Source organism: Haplochromis burtoni, unplaced genomic scaffold, assembly GCF_018398535.1.
Source record: "Haplochromis burtoni strain Fernald_Lab_line unplaced genomic scaffold, NCSU_Asbu1 Contig_107, whole genome shotgun sequence".
Taxonomy (NCBI): Eukaryota; Metazoa; Chordata; class Actinopteri; order Cichliformes; family Cichlidae; genus Haplochromis; species Haplochromis burtoni.
The window spans coordinates 429,400-453,267 of record NW_024582468.1 but is presented as its reverse complement, the minus strand read 5'-3'; the positions used below and the strand labels follow the sequence as shown (position 1 = coordinate 453,267).

General features: G+C 42.3%; 1 protein-coding gene across 2 annotated transcripts in view; it reads right to left on the bottom strand.

Annotated features, from left to right (window-relative positions):
- Positions 1-23,369, bottom strand: part of LOC102297914 (rhotekin) — a 32,452-nt gene extending 9,083 nt beyond the window's left edge. The window contains exons 1-11 of one of the 2 annotated variants that reach the window (XM_005929779.3): positions 22,778-23,369; positions 20,863-21,062; positions 20,616-20,662; positions 20,487-20,540; positions 20,218-20,335; positions 19,852-20,094; positions 19,658-19,752; positions 19,443-19,549; positions 19,218-19,352; positions 18,244-18,406; positions 13,789-13,887 (exon numbers count right to left, since the gene is read on the bottom strand). In XM_005929779.3, coding sequence (XP_005929841.1) covers positions 13,789-13,887; positions 18,244-18,406; positions 19,218-19,352; positions 19,443-19,549; positions 19,658-19,752; positions 19,852-20,094; positions 20,218-20,335; positions 20,487-20,540; positions 20,616-20,662; positions 20,863-21,062; positions 22,778-22,795 — 1,279 coding nt within the window. In that variant the 5' untranslated portion in view covers positions 22,796-23,369. Of the gene's footprint in view, positions 1-13,788; positions 13,888-18,243; positions 18,407-19,217; positions 19,550-19,657; positions 19,753-19,851; positions 20,095-20,217; positions 20,336-20,486; positions 20,541-20,615; positions 20,663-20,862; positions 21,063-22,777 lie in introns of both variants that reach the window. The other variant, XM_005929778.3, reaches the window with a different exon arrangement.
- Between the last annotated feature and the right edge of the window lie 499 nt (positions 23,370-23,868).

Sequence of the window (23,868 nt, the reverse complement as noted above, 5' to 3'; positions counted from 1 at the left end):
GTTTGATACCACTTTTGTTGGATTTGAAGAAGGTGGGGGGGGCAACTTCACTCACATGTTTACATGAGATGAATTGCAGAATGGCAGCTAGTCAGATTAACAGTATTTTGTCTCTATCTTCAGGTTTTACACACTTACATATACACATGGAGTTACTGTCCCTCTATTTAGAAAAGCAGAGGCATCACGGTGTGAATATTTTACATGTAGTTGTTTTTTTCCCTGTGTAATAATATTCAACATTGCTATCAATACATTTTTCAAAAAATGCCTCTCTGTGCAAAATGGATTTAAAAACATAAACAACTGTGGGATACTGTTTGTCCGTGATTTGGAGAGCCCAGTGCGTGCTCCTGACAAAGGGAAAACCATTTATGTAGGGGAGACCTACCTTGGCACTTGTGTAGGTGAAACCAAAGGGAAGATATGCTTCACCATATTTTCTAGTCTTTGGCTTAGAATGAAGTTGGTTTGGAAACATATTCAGCGATGCTTCATCTCCTGCTTTGCGTCTTTGTAGGTGCCCGTGCTAGCAGTGTCCAAGCGTTGTTTTTTTTCCCCTTTTCCCCCCTACAATGGCTCTGGACCCACACTTTGGGAAGGTCTACCTTAACGAGTCATGACAAAAACTCCTTCACAATAACTAAAACTGCTATTGTTGAAACCTAGCAAAGTTGGAAATGCACAAAAATAAACCCCATGGTCCAGAAATGTTGATAGGCAAATTATAAAAGGAGTTTAAAATTCTGGTTTGGCACAGACACAGACTTTATTATTCACATGCAACAGCAGCAAGGGCAAGGGACAGCAAGAAAAAGTGAAACAGAGATATATTAGAAAAATACAAAGACAAATCAACAGTGTACAAATTTAAAACAAGCAAAAAACCTATGCAAGAGTAATTACTACTGATCTGTAAATGGTTGATGGAGACAGTAAATACACTCAGAGAATTTTAGCATGTCAATGTAAATCTGACTGTAATTCCTGGTCAGGCTAGCTGAACCTCTGTTAACTATTTTTATTTCTAATTTTAAATTCCATATCAGATTTATTTATTAGATCTACTGCTACAACTAAAACATAGGAGATAGTGGACCCAAACGCAGGCACGGAGGCGAGGGCAGATGAATAACAAAAGGCGAGCCTTTATTTTGGAGGCTGAACAAAACACAAACAAAAGGCAAGGAACAACTATATACGAAACACTGAGGAGGAAACAGAGGAAAAAGGAAATGAAACACAGAGGTAACGTGGAGGATTACATGCAGAAGGACCGACAGGGAGCAGAGGGAAACACACACTAAACATACACAAGCAGGACAACGAGAGAATGGGCAATAGGTGGGAACCCAGCTAGGACTAATCAGACGTGATAAGACCGGGAGGAAGCAAAACAGAAAACATAAACACAGGATCTAAGACTATTAAAGTAAAACAAGAAACATAACACAGGCACACAGACATGGGCTTACTCATATGGAAAAGAAATAGTAAAAACTTATAAAAGACTTACATAAGATGTGGTCTACTTCATATAGTGAATCATATAAGGCTTATATGATTTATTCATGAAAATGGCCACTTTCTCATTACTTTCATATATTGTTCATATAAGTATCCAAAACATAACAAGGAGACATGACTGACAGGGGGGACCAAAAGAACATGGAGTACAGACAGAGCACAAAAACAAGAGAATAGAGATACAGAAATAATAATGAAAGCAAAGACAATAAATAATTCACAACACAAAAATATGGTTCACCGACCCAAGACTGTGACACACATTGCTTGTATAATGCTGTAGTCTCTCGCACCTTCCCCTTTTCTCTCCAGTACCACGACAGGGTGATTAATAAGGTATGACCCAATAGATAGAGCCTCTAAATGCCATGGTCCTGGGCCATGTTGGCCCAGTATTCTTAGTTTTTGTGTGTTTTGTATTTTGTTCCCTATTTATGCCTTGGTTCCTAGGTTATTTAGTTAAGATGTTCCTTATTTGGTTACCTCCTGTGTGCCCCTGTGTATCTGTGAGCCCTCGTCTCTCCTTGTGTTTTATTCCATGTTTTCCCCAGCCCGTTATGTCTGTGTTCTCCCCGTGCTCTCTCTCCTCCTGTCTGAACCTCCGTGTACTTCCTGTTTTACTTTGACAGTCTCTCGTCAGTATGCGTCATGTTGTGTTCACTCCTGCCCTGTCTCGTTATGGTTATCTGTGTCAGCTGTGTTCCCCGTGTGTTCCCACTTCCCTCGTTAACCCTCTGTGTATTTATGTCTGCGTCTCCCTCAGTTCGGTGTCGCGTTCTCCCTCATGCTGTGTGTGATTCTCCCCGTGTCTCTGGTATGCATTTTAATTAGCTTTTCCAGTTTAGTTTTGTATTGCTTGTGTTCTATTTTCCAGCAATAAAGCTGTGTTTTTGAGTTCAAGTTCTGTCCCCGTGAGTTTGCGTTTGGGTCCTCTCCTGCCTGCCACACAGCCAAAACATGACACTAAAGCCAAAACAGAAAGATACAGTTTGAAGATCAAAGATTAAGGATTGTGTTTTTATAGTACGTAGACCACCCCCTCATCTTCTCGGCCTTGTTGCTTGTACCTTAGAAGTCAAATTATACATTAACGGTACTTCCAAAGATATTTCGAATTTCATTTATAACTGAGATGCCAAGTTGTTATCAGAAATCTTATGCTCATCAGGAGCAGGTATCCCCACTTTCAAAACCTTAAGATGTCAAATCCACGACCCCAACATGGGGTCATTACACACAGGCTACAAGTGCAAGTCATTCTTTACTGACACATTGTAAATAAGTTTAATGCTGGACAACACGGCTAACAGCCTCATGCACTCTATGATTTTGAAGTTTTTGTACACTGTTTTAGCCACCAGCATAATTTCCACTTCTGGATAAAGATCACTCCTTCGTCATGCCTCTTAAGAAATTGAGCATGTCACGTCTTTATTAAGTTGTTATTTATTAATGCCTACATAATAAAGCAAACCATGTGCTAAGTGATATTAAGGTCCCCTTTCCAGAGTTTGTGTGCCACACAAACTCTGTTTCTTTGTTTTGGTTTTGGTTTTGCCAGCTTCTATTCACAACGCAGTGTTTAAATTGGTTAATAATTTTAAGTCCTACCTTCCAGGTTGTTATGATGGCCCAGATTTTTCTTATTTTGTGATTCAAAAGTGAACCATGTGGAATACATTACTTATTTAAACACTTGAAAAAGATGGTGCGATGGCCTTAATACGTAATACAGGTCAAATATTTCAAGAATGTTTCTCGATGTGAAATTGTAAAGAATCTTTAGATAGGATACAACATTTTGTAATCAGCTACCCCACAACCTGTTGAGTCATGCCTCTCCTGTACTGTTAGATGGATGTACATGCAGGTCTTTATAAACCATTCCACTTTACTCCTGCTTAAGTAACCAAACAAACAAATTTACTCTTGGAAATTATAAACATTCCAGTCTTTCTTTATTAAAGTAACATAAACACAAGATAACAACAAATGACACAGTAATGATAAGTAGAACTAGACTGGTATTCAAGCAGACAATAATTTACATTCTTTGTGCCTCTACAAATTAAGAAATGTATGATTATTGACTCAAGAAGACCTGTAATTTCAACGCATGTGCATTCAAATTTTGGAACAGGCCCAACATTGATGTTATAAGTTTTGTGTTGTAAGTAACTTTTGGCTTTAATATTTCCTGCCTATTAGGAATCATATTGCATTCCAAATGCACACCCAAAGGCTTTTAAACATCTAATTTGTCTGTAATGATAGTGTTGCACTATGGAGTGTTGTTTTTTACGCAAATTCAACATTTTCAGATGAAAATTCACCGGTGAGTTTTACTTATTTCACTGTAACAACCCCAGTATGCCATTTTTTAAACATATATGGTTGTGTATTTCTTTTTCTTTTCTGATGTAATTTACCCACCGAGCACCAACCTCTTTTTTTTCTTTAAGTGAGGGCCTCTAATACAAATGTTGTCATCGTGTTTTGTACTACCAGCTTTTAAAAGAGTAAACAGTGGGCAGGAAAGGCTCTTTTTTTTACTTTGAGGAGTCTGTTTTTACTTTGTCTCCAAGTGTGCCTAATATTAATTCCATCCAAGCAGTGCTTCCAGATGACTCTATATTTTATACAGTAGTGGATTTATGTTTGGCATATTACTCAGTCTCTGTACATGAAAACATCTAAGGGCTGTTCATATTCCTATACAAAGATAAAGAGTATGTGTGGTCATGATTGCTGATGGATTTCATAGATTAAGTCGCTCTTTATTTAGCTGGAGCTAATACGCAAGAGTTTTAGTTGGTCTTTCCAGGTCCATCAAAGCATTTATATGTGGATGATATGCTGTGGGCATCTCCCACGACATATAAGTGCCTGAGAGATTTTCTTCCTTTGCTGATGCAAATTACACAGCATCATTGGATAAGCTGCAGTTTTCCCATCCATCATTCGGCTATTTAGGACATGTGCTGAAAGAGGGATGTCAACACCTGTCACCTGAGAGAATGCAGGCAATTAAGGACATTAAAATGCCATGCACAAAGACTGGGTCTTTGTCATCTTTGGGGCTCATGAATTATTGTCGTCCATGATTGGTGGATGTGAGATTATTATATTATCTTATGCCACGTTATACCCCTAATTAAAGATTGTGAAATCATTATGTAGTTTTAGTTTGCATTATTCTCCTGACTTAGAAGAAGGTGATAACTATTACATTATTAAACTGATTTGTATTACATTAGACTGCTGATTTATTGTGAATGAATGATATTGTTTTATGATGCATTATACTGCTGAGTTATAAGAAATACTGTTTTCAGAGAGTCATGGCCTTATTTGTCTGATTAGAAAAGAACAGAACATACTGCACAGGAAGCCAAGGTCATAACTTAGGCTCACTGAGAGAGAGAAAGAATGTGGATGTTTAGGTTTTATGACTTTGGAGGGGGGCTGAAGGTATAAGAATGTGAGAAACGCTCAGACACTTCGAGATCAGGCGGACACCCTCCCGCGCTCATCTCCCCTCCGGATGGTTTATGCTCAAAAGTGTTGTATGGAATAATGAGAATTGTATGGAATAAAATGATTGTTGATTGAGCATTATACACCGAGTGTTGTCCTTCCTTCAGCCCAAAGATGAAAGAATTGGGAGAATTTAACATGGATTATGCCACTCATGATTCTGTACTACGAAAGGCCACACTTAATATGCTTTACATTGTTCAATGGGATGAGGAGTTAAAGCACACTTTTCAGCACATCAGATGGTTTGGACTGGGTCTTATATAGCACATTGCTACTCCACCTGAGCACTCAAAGTGCTATTTACAAGGTCATTTAGCAGCTATTCACATATGAGTTTGAATGTCAGATAGAACACTGATGGATGCATCAGAGTGCAACTTGGAGTTTATTTGACATGCAGTCTGAGCAACCAAGGATGGAACTACCAACTGTCCTGATTCATGATTGAGGTGAGAGACAAACGACCTCTGGTCCAAGTGCGTCAAAACAATGATTTTATTAAACACGTGTGGAAAGATACACAGCTCTATATTGTCACCCCAGATCTCCCATCAAAACATACACTCAACAAAAATATAAACGCAACACCTTTGTTACTGCTCCCATTCCCCATGGGATGGACGTAGAGACCTAAAATTCATTCCAGATACACAATATAACCATCCCTCCCAAACAGTGGTCACAAATCAGTCCAAATGTGTGGTAGTGGGCACATCTGCCATATTGAGATAATCCATCCCACCTCACAGGTGTGCCACATCAGGATGCTGATCTGACATCATGAGTAGTGCACAGGTGTACCTCAGACTGCCCACAACAAAAGGCCACCCTGGAATGTGCAGTTTTGTCTCACAGCAAAATGCCACAGATGCCACAAGCAATGAGGGAGCGTGCAATTGGCATGCTGACAGCAGGAATGTCAACCAGATCTGTCGCCCGTGCATTGAATGTTCATTTCTCAACCATAAGCCGTCTCCACAGGCGTTTCAGAGAATATGGCAGCACATCCAACCGGCCTCACAACCGCAGACCTCGTGTAACCACACCAGCCCAGGACCTCCACATCCAGCAGGTTCACCTCCAAGATCGTCTGAGACCAGCCACCCAGACAGCTGCTGGAACAATTGGTTTGCACAACCAAACAATTTCTGCACAAACTGTCAGAAACCGTCTCAGGGACGCTCAACTGCATGCCCGTCGTCCTCATCGGGGTCTTGACCTGACTCCAGCTCGTCGCCGTAACAGACTTGTGTGGGCAAATGCTCACATTCGATGGCGTCTGGCACGTTGGAGAGGTGTGCGCTTCACGGATGAATCATGGTTCACATTGTTCAGGGCAGATGGCAGCTGAGAATGTCCCAGTTCTTGCATGGCCAGCATACTCACCGGACATGTCACCCATTGAGCATGTTCGGGATGTGCTTGACCGGCGTATACGACAGCGTGTACCAGTTCCCACGAATATCCAACAACCTCGCACAGCCATTGAAGTGGAGTGGACCAACATTCCACAGGCCACAATTGACAATCTGATAGACTCCATGCGACGATGTGTTGCACTGCATGAGGCAAATGGTGGTCACACCAGATACTGACCGGTTCTGGGTCCCCAGACCCCCAATAGCGCAAAAAACTGCACATTCCAGGGTGGCCTTTTGTTGTGGGCAGTCTGAGGTACACCTGTGCACTACTCATGATGTCAGATCAGCATCCTGATGTGGCACACCTGTGAGGTGGGATGGATTATCTCAATATAGCAGATGTGCCCACTACCACACATTTGGACTGATTTGTGACCACTGTTTGGGAGGGATGGTTATATTGTGTATCTGGAATGAATTTTAGGTCTCTACGTCCATCCCATGGGGAATGGGAGCAGTAACAAAGGTGTTGCGTTTATATTTTTGTTGAGTGTACTTTCAGCATGGTTTTATTATGTCAGGGTTAACGCCCCTTCTCGCGTTAGACAAAACATCACATGTATAGGTTATAGTTAACGACAGTTCAACAAGTTTCTGTGTTTAACAGCATTTTTCCCTATATGGTTGTCTGGCTCCTCCAGATGCTTCCTGTAGACCCCGGATCGCTAGTTGCCAAGCAGAGACAAAGCAAGATGTCTTTCACCTTTACCCTAGAAATTATACTTCATGTCTATGTGTATGTAAGCATGTTAGGCATTCATTCACAGCATTCAAGTCATTTCATCAATATATCAGTTCAGACATAACGCTGAACTACACTTTTAACCTTCATTAGACTGTATGCTTAACTCTATCATGAGCACAAATGCAATGTGTGTTAATAACATGATTGAAACTGTATGTTTAATAAATGGAATAAATGTTTAATCAAATGCCACTGCTCAAAGCTTAATAAAAATAATCAACATGATATAAAATGATATAATCCCCACACAACCTTCCATTGTGTAGATGCCTGCTCTACCTCCTGAGCTAGAGCCCAAATGTCTTTGCTGCACTACTCCCCTTCTAATTGCAACCAGATTATACACTGCTTCTTCATCTATATGTGGGGAAAACTGGACAAGTCACCTCTGTTGTATTGGCTTAGATCCATGGGGACAGACTGAGACCAGTTGTGTATTGCTCTAAAGTTTTGCCATTGATGGTGTTGATGTCAGCAGTAGCATTTGATTATAAAATATGTCTGAAATATAAAAATCTGTAGAAAAGGTCTGTCTCCTCAAACCTGTGCAGTAGGAAGATTTAATATGCTTATTTAATAATTTGCTACAAAGAGATCAATGTGTCTGGGATCTTATTAGCCTCTCTGTGAATCGCTACCTTATCATGGTGGAGGGGTTTGTGTGTCCCAGGGATCCCAGGGGCTATGTTGTCTGGGGGCTTTTGCCCCCTGGTAGGGTCTCCCATGGCAAATTGGTCCTGGGTGAGGGACCAGACAAAGAGCGATTCAGAAGACCCTTATGAAAAAACATCGAGGGAACAGTTTACCCTGCCCGTGATAGGGTTACCGGGGCCCCGCCCTGAAGCCAGGCCTGGGGAGGATGCCCGAAGCCGAGCATCTGGTGGCCGGGCCTTAGTTCACAGGGCCCGGCTGGGCACAGCCTGAAAAGGGGACATGGGCCCATCCTCTGGCAGGCCCACCACCCGCAAGAGGCGCCATAGGGGTCGGGTGCATTGTGTGCTGGGCGGCGGCCAGGAGCGGAGGCCCTGGCGGACTGATCCCAGCTACCAAGACTAGCAATTGGGACATGGAATGTCACCTCTCTGGTGGGGAAGGAGCCTGAGTTAGTGCGTGAGGTTGAGAGGTACCGGCTAGATATAGTCGGGCTTCACCTCTACGCATGGCTTGGGCTCTGGAACCAGTCTCCTGGAGAGGGACTGGACTCTGTCTCAGTCTGGAGTTGCCCCTGGTGAGAGGCGGCGGGGTGGGTATTCTAATATCCCCTCGGCTTGCTGCCGGTACGTTGGGGTTTTTCCCGGTGGACGAGAGGGTTTGTTCCCTGCGCCTTAGGGTCGGGGAACGGGTCCTGACTGTCATCTGCGCTTATGCGCCGAGTGGCAGTTCAGAGTACCCAGCCTTCTTAGAGTCCCTGGGGGGGGTGCTGGAGGGTGCTCCACCTGGAGACTCTGTTGTCCTGCTGGGAGACTTCAATGCTCACGTGGGTAACGACAGCGAGACCTGGAGGGGCGTGATTGGGAGGAACGGCCTCCCTGATCTGAACCCGAGCGGTGTTTTGTTATTGGACTTCTGTGCAAATCACAGTTTGGCCATAACGAACACCCTGTTCGAACATAAGAGTGTCCATAAGTGCACGTGGCACCAGGACGCTCTAGGCCGTAGGTCGATGATCGATTTTGTAATCGTATCACCAGACCTGCGACCATATGTTCTGGACACTCGGGTAAAGAGAGGGGCTGAGCTGTCAACTGATCACCACCTGGTGGTGAGTTGGATCAGGTGGCGGGGGAGGACGCTGGACAGACCTGGTGCACCTAAACGCGTAGTGAGGGTGTGCTGGGAACGTCTAGCAGAGGCCCCAGTCCGCGAGATCTTCAACGCACACCTCCGGCAGAGCTTCAACAGCATTCCGAGGGAGACTGGGGACATTGAGTCCGAATGGACCATGTTCAGCGTCTCCATTGCCGAAGCTGCTGCATTGAGCTGCGGCCGCAAGGTGGTTGGTGCCTGCCGTGGTGGTAATCCCCGAACCAAATGGTGGACACCAGAGGTGAAGGGAGCCACCAGGCTGAAGAAGGAGGCCTATCGGGCTTGGTTAGCCTGTGGGACTCCGGAGGCAGCCGACAGGTATCGACAGGCCAAGCGGAATGCGGCTCGGGCAGTGGCTGAAGCAAAAACTCGGGTGTGGGAGGAGTTCGGAGAGGCCATGGAAAAAGACTTTCGGACTGCCTCGAAGAGATTCTGGCAAACCGTCAGGTGTCTCAGGAGGGGAAAGCGGTGCTCTACCTGCACTGTGTATAGTGCTGGGGGAGCGCTGCGGAAGGAATACTTCGAGGACCTTCTTAATCCCACTGACACGTCTTCGGAGGAGGAAGCAGAGTCTGGGGATGAGGGGGATGACCCCCGTCTGGCCCATTGCTACGGGCCATTCGATCCCTATACAACCGATTGCAAGAGCTTGGTTTGCATTGCCGGCAATAAGTCGGACTCGTTCGGTGGGTGATGGGCCCAGGGCTGCCCTTTGTCTCCGGTTCTGTTCATAATTTTTATGGACAGGATTTCTAGGCGCAGCCAAGTGGCGGAGGGCTTTCGCTTTGGTGGCCTCAGAATCTCATCTCTGATTTTTGCGGATGATGTGGTTCTGTTGGCTTCATCGGGTGAGGCCTCCAGCTCGCACTGGAACGGTTCGCAGCCGAGTGTGAAGCAGCGGGAATGAGGATCAGCACCTCCAAATCTGAGGCCATGGTTCTCAGCCGGAAAAGGGTGGAGTGCCCACTCCGGGTCGGGGATGAGTTCCTGCCCCAAGTGGAGGAGTTCAAGTATCTCGGGGTCTTGTTCGCGAGTGATGGGAGAAGGGAGCCGGAGATCGACAGACGGATTGGGGCTAGGCCAACAAAGAACCACATCATCCGCCCAAAAATGAGAGAATGAGATTCGTGGGGCAGAAGGACAGTAGTGAAAGCACCAATCTGCGGCCACTGGTGGTCTGCGCCTAGAAATCCTGTCGCAATAAGATGAAAATTATGAACCATGAATCGAGGACAAAGGGCAGCCCTGTGGGCGGAGCCACGGCCCACCAGTAAGGAACGACGTACCGACTTATTGCCGGAAATGTGCGAACCAAGCTCTTGCAACGTGTAAAGTGATCTTAGTGAATGGGAGTCTTGAGGGAAGAGGAAGTGAGTGTAAAACAAAAAGCCCTTAATTTACAAGAGAACCCCTTGACTTCCTTGTTGAAATTCTCCCTAACAGGAAAAGCTGGGGCCATGTGACGGTGGATGGGGGATAACATTTTTCTTCCCTATCCCCCTCATCCCCAGACATCTGCTTTACAAACCAAACTCCTCTATAGACGATTGTGTCATGCCAAGTTGGGGACAAAGTTAACATGCAGGAAAATCTCGAAATGATGTTTGTGTCCATAATTCCGTCAGCGCTCCCCTGTGAGGAGCACTAAATACACATAAAGTATTGCAAGGTAAGGTTGCACCTGCTGTTGTTTCCCTCCTAGACACCTTTGGCACGGGAAGGACTCGTCTCTAGTAAAAAGTCGTCTGTCGAGGGCCAAATAAGTTGATTGACTGCAGTCCGAATTGGTAGTCTTTTTCTTCCACATACTTCAGGGCCTCTTCGGTGAACTACCCTGTTCCCGACACCCCAAGTTTTTTTGCTTTTTCATGTCCTACTTGCCCTGAGCCCATTTTGTTAAATGGTCCTGACGTCCCACGCTTCCCTGAGCTACATCCCAACCTGTCTTATTGTAATGTTAGTTTTTATCATGATAGCCACCTGTTCCGTGGTCGTGTGTCCTCCTCGAGAGCATGTAAAGATACCCATTCAGATCATTAACCAAAAGGTCCTGCCCAGATTAACAGAATTTAGGACACCTACTTCTGTTGCGACTGTGGCAGTGATCGTTGGGCTCCTTCACCCTCTAATGTTGGTTGTTCCGAACCAAATCTATGTGTTCTAATAAGAAGAGCGTGGTATTACCACGTCATAAGACGTCATTCATAGTTGTCATCCATACCACCCACTCTGCCATACAAAGGACCGATCCAGTGGTACCCAATGCTTGCAAATAGCGTTTCAGCCAGTTTTCAAATGGCAAAGTGGAGATGGGCATTAATCTGAAACATGGTCCTGTAATATCGAGACAAATTATTCCTACATGGTTCCTAAAGTCGATCCATGCGTGTTAAATAATGTCATCTCGCATGATCTAGACCTCTTACTATCTTCGTGAGAAGCGTCAATATTCGCGAGAAGAGTAAGCCTCTGCAATAGAAACAGTGTCCAGACAACTAACGCCCACCACAGTTCAGAGGTGCACCGGGCTGTCTGTCTAGTTGTCTCCCCCACCACCGCATGGATCCGTAACTGAAGCAGTTTGTGGCCTGTGTTGAAATCAGTATTAGTATTCTAGCCTCTCAGCTCCATGCTCTCTCTGTAAATGGACGTTACTCGGGAACCAAGGTGTCAAAGATTCAAAGATATACCCTATTAAACCCTGGTTCTCACTTGTATCTTAGATGATAAACGATTACGAAAAAGAGGAGGTGCGAAGAGAAACTGTGGTCAAACTACTTCAATAAGTCTAATCCCGTATTTCCCTATTTTGGCTCCTAACTCAGAGAAGTGTTCAAGGACACAGTTATGCCACGTCCTGGCACTTATGAAGTATACTACCTTCTTATCCTATCAGTGTTGGGAAGTTTATTTAAAAGTAAAAAAATTCGTAAACATAGAGTTAGTTTGGTTAATCCTAGGGTTAGTAAACCTAAGACTTGTTGATTTGCACCGTTACGATGTTAAATCCTCTCATACTTATATGAGCATTGAGAATCTTCCGCTCGGGGTCATGATCAGGATTTCGAAGGGGCACAGTTCCTTCATCCGTCGGCCGAGTGATGTTAACTTCACCTCTCACTAGTATTGGTTTACTTCTGCCTGTTAGTTTGACTCCATTTAAGTGACAAATGACAATCCTTTAAGAAAATCTCACCGAACAATAAAAGACCGAATCGAAACATGTGAGGTGCGTCCATGTGAAGAAAGTGCACCTTTCATTATTTAAACACACCACTGCCCTCCTCGACCTTTTTTCTTCTACTAACTCTTTCCCATCCTATTTACATAACCAATCCAGTGCTTTCTTCGCCATCCCCCGACTGCAAACAATTCATATGTCCCGGCCACATCTAAAAACACCAACCTCTCCCCGCTCAACATCATACGATTACCCCCAGGCGTCTGACAGCGCCACCGGCGCGTATCCACCTCCCTAGCTTCTCTCTCCACCAACAGAGTCCGCCTCCATTGTTATCTGACACACACCCCAACCACACCATGGGACTTCAAGAACAAGAGCCTTGAATAATACAGGAAACAATTAAGCTAACACAAAGTCAGTAACTTGTAAAGAATCCGCACCAACTCCTGTCAACATCGTGACAACTACCATGTCTTGTGCCTATTTCATCTACACCTGCTCTTGTCATCTTCTCGCTGTCTCCGCCGCACGCATATCAGGTCGCACTGGGAACAAAACACAATCTCAATTCCACTCGTGGAAGAACCCACAACCTAACAATAAACCAATTGTCCATTTGCGAGTGCATCCAGTGTGCTAGTAGAGTCTGCGTATGACCAATGTTAACAATTTGTGGTGATAATATATATCATGTAATTCGTCTCATCTGCCTTATTTTTTAGTATCTCTGCCGTTGCATCCATCAAGCCCACATGGAGTACAAAGCTCGCCTTAGATGCCGCATGTTCTTAGATCAGTGAAAGACAGTGTGAACGAAACTTAAGTTCTTGAGAGTCCGCGTACATAACAAACCAAAGACGGAGGACTGGTTCCAGAGGCGCCATATACTATATGGCCTTTATCCATGAACCTGCCTTAGAGGTGATAGCGTCGGCCTATTCAGCCCACCAATTTTCACGAACACTTATATAGCCGGTATATTCCACCTTTGCTTTGTCATCCTTGAAAAGGTGTGTTAGCTCTCTTTACATATATACTCTCTGCATGCACTAACTTCCAGAGCCCAAGCCATGCGTAGAGGTGAGCCCGACTATATCTAGCCGGTACCTCTCAACCTCACGCACTAACTCAGGCTCCTTCCCCACCAGAGAGGTGACATTCGGCTGCCAAGACATTGCCAGTCTTGGCAGCCGGGGATCAGTCCGCCAGGGCCTCCGCTCCTGGCCGCCACCCGGCACACAATGCACCCGACCCCTATGGCGCCTCCTGCGGGTGGTGGGCCTGCGGGAGGATGCGCCCATGTCTCCTCTTCGGGCTGTTTTAAAGTAAATTTAAAATAAACATTCAATGATAAAAATTAAAGCTGTCAGATGTAGAAATTAAAATCTGTTACTTTTTTGTTGTTGTTGTTTAACCAGGAAGTGAAACACTTGAGAATGAGACTGTCCTTGGCCAAGTCAGGCAAACCAAATGACTGGTAAGATAGTTTAAGATTTTAGTTGAACACCATCTATGGGGCTGCGGCATAAGCTGGCATCACTCAGTCATTGCGCATGTTACTCTACCTATTTCATGGTATAGAGATCCCTGCTTCGTCATTACTGATTTCCTGGAGCTCGGCATTTGTATCTTCATGAGGTTGTCACAGCACTGTTTCCAATGGCCTGCAAAAATAATAATACAAATATTATACAATTATGTAGCAGATGAATAGAAAAAAATTCAATCCAAAATTGACATCAGCAATTATCTTGTCAAATTATTTTGAAATTAGCTGGCAAGCATGTTTGTTATTGCCCTGAATGGGTGTTTAAAAGCATATCAGTAGTATAATTGTTTGTATTGGCTAAAAAGCAATATTTCAGTATTGACCAATATTAAACCAGATTTACACTGTACAGTAATTTCAGTATTCTTGAGCAATGAAAGACATTCTCATCTGATGACACGGTCTTGATTTACCTGCTGGACAAGAGGCAGCGCAGACTGAAGCCACTAAAAAAACAAAAACTCTTAAAACTGCAAGGCATCATCAATCAAGCTTATCTAGACAAAGAGGCCTTTTTTTCATGACGGTGTTGCACTCAGATTTGGCTTGTGTGCACACTGTCTGTATGCAATTAGAATTAAATAAGCTTATGCTTATTTTCCCTATTTAACATTATTTATTATGTTCATGATTGTTTAACATAACATAAGAGATCTAATATGTAATTTAATCACAATTACATATTAGATGTACAAGGTGCTCTGTCGTTGCATCTTTTTTTGCACGTTGCAGCCCACATGATGGTTCTCTGAATACTTTCTTTCAAAACTCGATAAAATTTATAAATAAATCCACACTGACAGATCACTGACAAACAAGAACTCCCTTGTTCACATCAACAAGTGACGTAATGTCACATTCTCCTTCTCACAATATCATTGCAGCAACATGTTCTGCAGTTGCCTTATTAAAAGAAGATTACAATGAAGATTAACAGTAATAGCCCTGAGGTATGCAGAATGTATTTTTATTTAGAAACACACCTTTTTTAATGATCATGATTTCTACATGCATGACCTTTCCAAAGAAAGACAGACAGGACTCTCCCTGTGTATGTGGGATTAGTCAAATAAATGTGCTGATGACCCTCCCTGCTTGGTTAATCTGTGAACAAGGCCACATGGACACCTCTAGAAAGAACCCGGGTGACTCCAGGCCTCGTCATTTAATCCAATTAAGCCCTAGACACATCTCATGGAAAATCACCTGATCGCGTGTGGAGTTCAATGTTGCATCTCTGTTTTGGCTTCTAATTATATATGCAGAAGAATTTAGTTGTCTTTTAAGTTTAAATATAGGTTATTAGACTGATGGCAGTCTAAAATGAAATAATACAACAAAGTATGTGAGCTGTTTAATACTTTCTCTGTCTACTGATGTGTGAAGAGTCACATACCAAACGGTGTCTATAAACTCAGCTAGCGCACTCACTTTGCACGTGAACAAAACCCTTTCAGTTTGACACCAGGAAGAGAGACAAGATAAATCAGAGGATTATGTCAAGAAGGGCATTTGGTGTAAAATCTATCCCGATTCACCGTGGGCACCCGTTTGGGAAATACCAGCGTAAAGCGTTAAACATCTCACGATGTACAATATTACAAATACACGTCAGCTGGTCTCTTGACTTTCTATAATGTCACTTGCAGCATTGTGGATACAGGTGGAACGATATGTTGATGCAGTAGATAACCCTTACACTCGTCCCCATGTATAGATAAATATGTTATTGCATTTTTTCCCTTTTTTTCCAGATAAGAAACAAACTGAAACACCTTATCAGATTTCAGTTCAACATAAGAGAGATTTTTTCTCCATAACACAAAGTACAAAAAATGTCACGCAAATAAATCTGATTCTATGAACAGCATTAATAAATGCAGGTAGGTAGCAGGTATCAGCATGTTATATAGAATAATGCTATGTACAGATGTACAGTCGGGTCCATAAATATTGGGACATCGACACAATTCTAACATTTTTGGCTCTATACACCACCACAATGGATTTCAAATGAAACGAACAAGATGTGCTTTAACTGCAGACTGTCAGCTTTTATTTGAGGGTATTTACATCCAAATAAGGTGTAGGAATTACAACAGTTTGCATATGTGCCTCCCACTTGTTAAGGGACCAAAAGTAATGGGACAAAATATGAACCATAAATCAAACTTTCACTTTTTAATACTTGGTTGCAAATCCTTTGCAGTCAATTAAAGCCTGAAGTCTGGAACACATAGGCATCACCAGACACTGCGTTTCATCCCTGGTGATCTCTGCCAGGCCTCTACTGCAACCGTCTTCTGTTCCTGTTTGTTCTTGAGGCATTTTCCCTTCAGTTTTGTCTTCAGCAAGTGAAATGGATGCTCAATCGGATTCAGGTCAGGCAATTGACTTGGCCATTACAAAACAGTCCACTTCTTTTTCTTCAAAAACGTTGGTTGCTTTTGCAGTATGCTTTAAGTCATTGTCCATCTGCACTGTGAAGCGCCGTACAATGAGTTCTGAAGCATTTGGCTGAATATGAGCAGATTTTATTGCCTGAAACACTTCAGAATTCATCGTGCTGCTTTTGTCAACAGTCACATCATCTATAAATACAAAAGAACCAGTTCTACTGGCAGCCATACACGCCCATGTCATGACACTTACACCACCATGCTTCACTGATGAGGTGGTATGCTTAGGATCGTGAGCAGTTCCTTTCGTTCTCCATACTCTTGTCTTCCCATCACTCTGGTACAAGTTGATCTTGGTCTCGTCTGTCCATAGGATGTTGTTCCAGAACTGCGAAGGCTTTTTTAGATGTCGTTTGGTAAACTCTAATCTAGCCTTCCTGTTTTTGGGGCTCACCAATGGTTTACATCGTGTGGTGAACCCTCCGTATTCACAATGGTGGAGTCTTCTCTTGATTGTTGACGTTGACACACATGCACCTACCTCCTGGAGAATGCTCTTGATCTGGTCAACTGTTGTGAAGGGTGTTTTCTTCACCAGGGAAAGGATTCTTCGGTCATCCACTGCAGTTGTTTCCTGGTCTTTTGGTGTTGCTGAGCTCACCAGTGCGTTCCTTCTTTTTGAGAATGTTGTGTATAGAGCCCAAAATGTTAGAATTGTGTCGATGTCCCCATATATTTATTGACCTGACTGTAAACCTGATATGTAGCCTCCATCCATTCATAAGAATGGAGACTGAGTTTGATTCAATTTCACTTTGTTTGTCTAGCTCTATTGTATTAAAACACAGGTGTGACTGCAACTATGTTAATCTGTATTTTCTTTGTCAGTCATGCAAAGAAATATGAGGAGGTGGCATACTGCATGTGTTGCATATTTACTGTATGAATCTGCACCCACTGATACAGCAAACCTTGTAATGTGTTAGTTAACCACCAGCTTAAATGCAGAGGCCTCTTGAAGCAGCCATTTAGTCTTTCTCCCAGCTTTCCTGCCTTCTCACCATTGTCCTATCAAAATAAAAGCTAAAAAGCACCGCCCAAAAATAAGAATGAAGTTAGAATGAAGCTAATTATGAGTTACTTGATTTCCACGCTGCTACTTTCCGATTTGATTTTCTTTTTGTGCTCCTGGAACCTTATCAAAAACAAGATTGTGCATCTTGGAATAATACTTTTACGTTTTGGCAAAGCCCTGCTATAACTTAGCACTAGGCATGAAAACCTACAACATTCTCAGTAATCAGGCCTCAACACGATACTGCAAGCAACTATCAACTATCTTATGTATGCAGACTGAAAAAAAAAGTGGGGAAAACAACTACCGTGGCTCCGCCCAAAGACGATAAAAGTTAATGAAATCATATCGTCACTTTTTCCGAACATCCAATTGAAACCAGAAGTTTTTACAGCCGATATACACGTGCATACTAATAAACTGATTGTGATATGAGGTTATTTCACCTACCGGTTGCACCTTCTTTGTTTAATGAAGATATAAATGCTGTCTTTTTTGTTTTTAAACTCCTTATGTTTCGAAAAAGCATCATAAAAAATCCAAAGTTGCAACAGAACAACAAATCGTGTGATCAGTTTCAGATGTCTATGGGCTTGTGAACTGTGCTGCACATGTGCTTTTTGGTGCATGCACACCTCCAAAACATTTCATTACAATCATCCTGCAAGTTTGATATCGTATTTTGGGGGATTATGCAAGCTTGGCAGAAGTGTGAACTTTCTTTGTTCAAAGAGTGTTCACACTTGTTGGTTTAGTTTGGTGCACACCCTGTTCTTGTATAAACGTACTCATAATTTCGTTGAAGTAAAAACAGGACAGACCAAACATCCCTGTAACGTCTCCCTTGCAAATCCAGCGTCATTCTGTGTAAAGATTGTATAAGAAGTTCTGCTAGTAGGTCATGCCAGGGATTTGACTGTCCGTGCTTGTAAAGCCCAAAGAACTTAAAAAAACAAAAAAACAAGCAAAAGAAACAAAGAGTTCATTCAGGCCTCACTCATGCTATAGATGTGCTGACAGAGGGCCTTCCTCCAGTGCTGTGTGTCTTCAAGTGTGCATGTGGTAAGCACATAAGTTATGTCCTCCCTTTGGCGTTGTGTATTGATGTATATTTTCTGGCAATTGGCAGGATCTCTGTCAGACATACAGACAACGGTATCCTGGGAGGAAAAACAAAGAATAAGCTGAGACACTGCAGGTAGCCTCAACGCTACAGCTGATCTACTGAAATACCTTTTGTATTACCTAAATGGCTTCATCACAGGCAATAAACTGCTCATCACTGCATTCCATACTGCATTAAAAAAGCTGAATGGTCATTGTTAGCTAATAGAGAGAAATTCCATGGTATGTTTCCATGATGCTCACCTGCAAAAGCTGCCAAGCTTCATGTTGTGGGTATGCTGCTCTGAGCATACCCACAACACAAAATCACCATTTAATTGTATCACATGTTAAAATTGAGCTTCTCAAAAACAAGGCTCCCTGAAAATCTCACACGTAAAGAGAAAATCTATACTCAAGTGTTTGCAGTTCAGATTTTCTTCAGTTGAACCTAGTCTGTCTTGTGGTGAGTCTATCCTTGCAACAGTGGTAATTCTGATACACCAACATCTTTTTAAAAAGAGCTCGTAATCTCAGTGTTGTTCCCTGCTGAAACAGAAAATTATTTTTGGTTTTAAAAGGGTAGAAATAAGGGGGGATTCAAGGAGATGCTATCTTTTTTTTTTTATCTCTAGCTTTGAACATACATGACTGATTTTAATTAGAGCTATCTATATAATTTTAAAAAAGCTGTTTTGAACTGTGCAAAATATTTCAGTCTCCTCACCCTTACAACACTTTTTCCTCTCCACTAAATAATTCGTCAGTGCACTCTAGTGGCCTTGGTGTGTAATTATAATCAACACTGGCAAAATGCTAAATGAATCACTGCCTTTATTCATCAGACTTTGCTTGTTTAGAACCAACCTTTGTGATTGGAATCTCAAGCAAGGGATTGTCCTCAGACTCCAGGCCTTCTTGACTTTGATAACAGAGAAGGGCTTGCCTCTTGAGGACACCATAGACAGTTTCAGAATAATTACAGTCCTCTTCTGAGCTGAGCTGAGCAAGAGCAGTGAGAAAAGTCATAATGTGAATAATAATGATAAATGAATAACAATATTGAACAATTAAAAAAAAAAATTCTGTCACCTTGATTTTGATTTGGCCACTTATCACTGGCTGAATCATGCACAGAGGCTGAGCAACTAAGCAACAACACATACTTCCGTACAAAGGCAACCAGAATGGATTATCCTCTGGCAAAACATTTAAAAGGATTAGGAATTTTAAAAAGATTCATTATTTATGTATATTTAGATTTTAAGGAGGAGAGAGGAGAGGAAATGACAGGACAGGAGACTCACCTGTCGCTGAAAGTGATAAATCGTGCGTTTTGAAACCTTCCCGGACATGCTCAATTCTCAGGGTTGTGTGAGCCAAAAGGTTATACTTAGGTCCCCTTGAGAAAGAAAGAACTTTGCACAATCATTCTTTTTTTTGTTGTTGCTTTTTTTTCCAAGCGACACCATAAAATGTTTCCTTATAGTGTCATACTCACAGTGCCAACAGGTCAGGTGATAATGTTGGTGGCACGCTTCCGGATCTTACATCTCCACTGGAAATGGATCCGCAAACAGCTGCAGACTCGAATGCAGCACGGATCTTTTTCCCAGAGGAGCATCCCAAAGAGCCCCCCAGACGGCTCACTCTCCAGGATCCTATGGCCCCAGGGGAGAATTCATCGACCACGCAACTGCTGTACAGCTCAACGCGAAGCTGAAACCCTGGACTTACCTCGTTGCTGCTCACACAGAGAAAATGCATTTACTTTTTTTTTTCAACAAAAGCTTGCGAATGTGTTTTTAATGAGGATGAGAAAGCAGAAACTTAGCTTTCAAACTGAAATAAAAAACACTTGACTCACAATATTATAGTGTCTTCAAAACAGATGTCAGTTAATGTCCTGTCTACCATCACCAGGTCAGTTTCATGGATCTCTGTGCCACACTGGATCAGGCAGAATACGGCACAGCGATGTAGTTCTGAAAGTAAGAACTTTAGGTAAACACTTGTTATATATTGGGAATGAAGAATATTTTGTGTGTTTAGCCAGTACATAGGGATTTAGTGCACATAGTGTAAACCAAAAAATGCACCAGATGCTATCACATGCTCTTTTTCATTTTGACTTACCTCCTTTGTTTTTGAAGTACTCTGAGTCTTTCCACATGAGGGGGATTCGCAGGTCTAGAGAGTGCACATCATGGTGTTAGAAATGTAAAAGGCTAGTTGAAGTACTTTTAGAAATCTTTTAAAACACACCTGAAAGTGCTACTTTTCCTGTACATGGCACCAGATCGTCAGATGGCCTGCAGTAAATCACGTAGTATGTCAATCAACCACTCAGAATAAGGTTAGGTTTGGGGTTGGGGTCCATTTAAACAGTCAGCTTAGCTGAACTTTAATTGCTAGCTAGAGGCATGGATTTTTGCACAAACATGATTTGTTTCTATTCTATGATACAAGTGTATATTTACATCATCCTCAGTATATAGTTCAATTATCTGACCTGCATCCCACACTTTGTAGGATTTGTACTTTCCTCATCCTCTGTAGTTGGCTGAGCAAGGCCAGAATGCGGGTATTGCAGGTTAGGAGGCTCTTGGAGGCCTCCAGGGCCTGCTCTCTTTGGGAACATGCTGCCAGTAGCTTGCAAGCTCCTTCACGCATGCGTACCTCCCTCTCAATGTGCTGAAGCACTGCAGTATCCTGCCACAGATTTGTGTAAAAGAAAAGACAATGATATCAGAATTCAAAGGGCTACATCTTACATCATTTTAGAACTACGATCTTATGTACATTGTCGAAGATTTTGTGCTATTGACTTTAATTACCAGCTGTTACATAAGAGCTCAGAAGATGTTGGTGCATCACTTTAATCCTTGGATATATAAGCAGTGCCAAGGTTCTTGTCAAAGGGTTGTGTTAACAAGGATGTTTTTGAGAAGTATAAATATAGTAGTGTGTTTCAAGCACAAAGTCCATGTGCAGCAGATTAAATTCCTTCAAGGAATTCTTTATGCACCATCCACTTAGAAGCACATTTCCTAATGAGCTTTTCTCTGTTTGACAGTACTGGTTTATTACTCCACAATGTGGGCATTACAATATAAAGATCTAAAGTGCACGTGAGTAGACACACATCAGGAAGCATGACTATCAACAGTAAATTTCCAATCATTATGTACTTATTGCTGTTAACTATCAGACCTGTTTGACAAAGAAGTCTTATTCACACTCCTCTGAAGTGATTAACAAGTCATCATTTGAGGTGAAGTACAGCTTTAATGATCAGAGGACTGTTGCATAATTCAGTCATGTTTTCTGAGTCTAAGCCTTGTTGGTATGTGTAATTCACTATGAACAGAGCTCAAATAATTAAACAAACTCTAGTTTTACAGTTGTTTTTCTCCCAGATCTAGAAATATGTTTTAGTAAATTAATTTTTCTTTCACATATAGTACAGTGGCAAATGTGTGCATGGAAAATGGGAAATAGGTTAAGCAATTAATTGAAACTTGCAAACATTAATGGAAATATATTATAAAGGCAAAATCATAGTTTGTGTTATTTTATTGAGCTTGAAAGCCAGTATTCGGTATGACCACTTTTATCCTTGATCACAGCCTCGGTTCTCTTAGACAAGCGTTCTTGTAACGTCTTTGTCTTCAGGAATAGCTCTCCGGGCTTCTTGAAGAACAATCAAAGCTTTTCTTTGGATGTGGGCTGCTTTTTGTTCTGTATCAAGATGATCCCACACTGCTTCAAGGATCTTGAAGTCTGGGTTCAGAGGAGGCCAATCCATGACTGACAGCATATCATTATTTGTTTTTGTAAACTAAACTAACTAAAAATGTCAATGTCACAGGCCAGTTTTTGCATTGTTTGGCATAGCTACAGCTTTTCTTCCTGTATTCTCTTCCTTAAGAATTGGTGATTCTTACTCTTTATTTCTGATTAAGTTTCAGTGAGCAGTAGATGGATCATCTGAAGGGCCACCTGCATGTCTCAGGTCCTGTGTCAAGTCTTTGCTTTATTTTATTCCCCCTTTCTTAATGAATTCTGTTTTATGCTGTAGATAGTTTTTAGGCCTGCAACATCTTCTTTTATGCTCAGCTGGTCCAGTTTCCTCAATTTCTTTGAGGTCACACTTCACACCATGCTAGCTAAATAGTTTTGGCATTCTGATGTGTTTTTGCAACAAGGTGCTAAAAATACCATTTAAAATTGTTTTGGTTTTTTTGATAGGCTGTCTGTTATGCATGGACATCATTCCTTGTTCAGATGTTTATAGATCTATGAAGTTAACAATTAAGGTTACATTTTACACCTAGATTTTTAATATCATCAAAAGTAATGTATCAAATCACTATTTACATTAATCTAAAAGTCAGTCAATATTAAAATAATATGGTTTTACTAACCTGCGTATTATTATTCATCTTCCTTGTGTGCAGGACGTAAGAGGACTGTTCCACCACCGCTGAGTCAGGAAGTACACTGAGCGAACTGATAATCTCATAGCTGAGTGAAACGGCGTTAAGAGTGGACCTGCAGACGGAGCAGTCAGTTGCTCAACAGAGAGATCAAAACAGTCTTAAGCCTCCCTACAAGAGGTTGCAGCATGAGGGATTAAAGTCTCAAACGTTTTAGTCTTTTAGCCATCAGCTCCAGCATAAGTACCACAAACACCTAAATATAGAGCAATTCAAACACGGGCAAACCATAAAATATAAGAGAACTATTTTTGTTCAGAACAATGATACCGTTGGGGAACAACAATAAACAAGGGAACATTGTAAATATGCATCCAGTATCCAAAACTACATGACATATTTGCCAACCTGTTATAGATTATCATGAAATTAATGGCGACACTCAAAATAAACCAGGGCTTGTCAATTAAACACATTTTTGGCTACCTTTGTGGCAAACTAGGGAGAATTACTGCATAGCAATGAGGTGATCCTGAAGTAGTGTGCAGGGCTTCACTCTTGTTAAAATTTACAAAGAACTGGTAAGTAATGGTGAAGCGGTACTTAAGTAATGAGAACTAATCAGCAGCACATGTTGGGGTAACATATAATACATGATTAGCAGTTTTCCATCCATCCATCCATTTGCGTCCGCTTATCCTGTTCAGGGTCGCGGGGGGCGCTGGAGCCTATCCCAGCTGTCATAGGGCAAGAGGCGGGGTACACCCTGGACAGGTCGCCAGTCTGTCGCAGGGCCAACACACAGAGACAGACAACCATTCGCACTCACATTCACTCGCACATTCACACCTATGGGCAATTTGGATTAACCAATTAACCTATCCCCACTAAGTGCATGTCTTTGGACAGTGGGAGGAAGCCGGAGTACCCGGAGAGAACCCACGCAAACACGGGGAGAACATGCAAACTCCTCACAGAAAGACCCCGGCCTGATGGTGGAATTGAACTCAGGACCTTCTTGCTGTGCGGCAACAGTGCTAACCACCGTGCCACCGTGCTGCCCGATTAGCAGTTTTAAT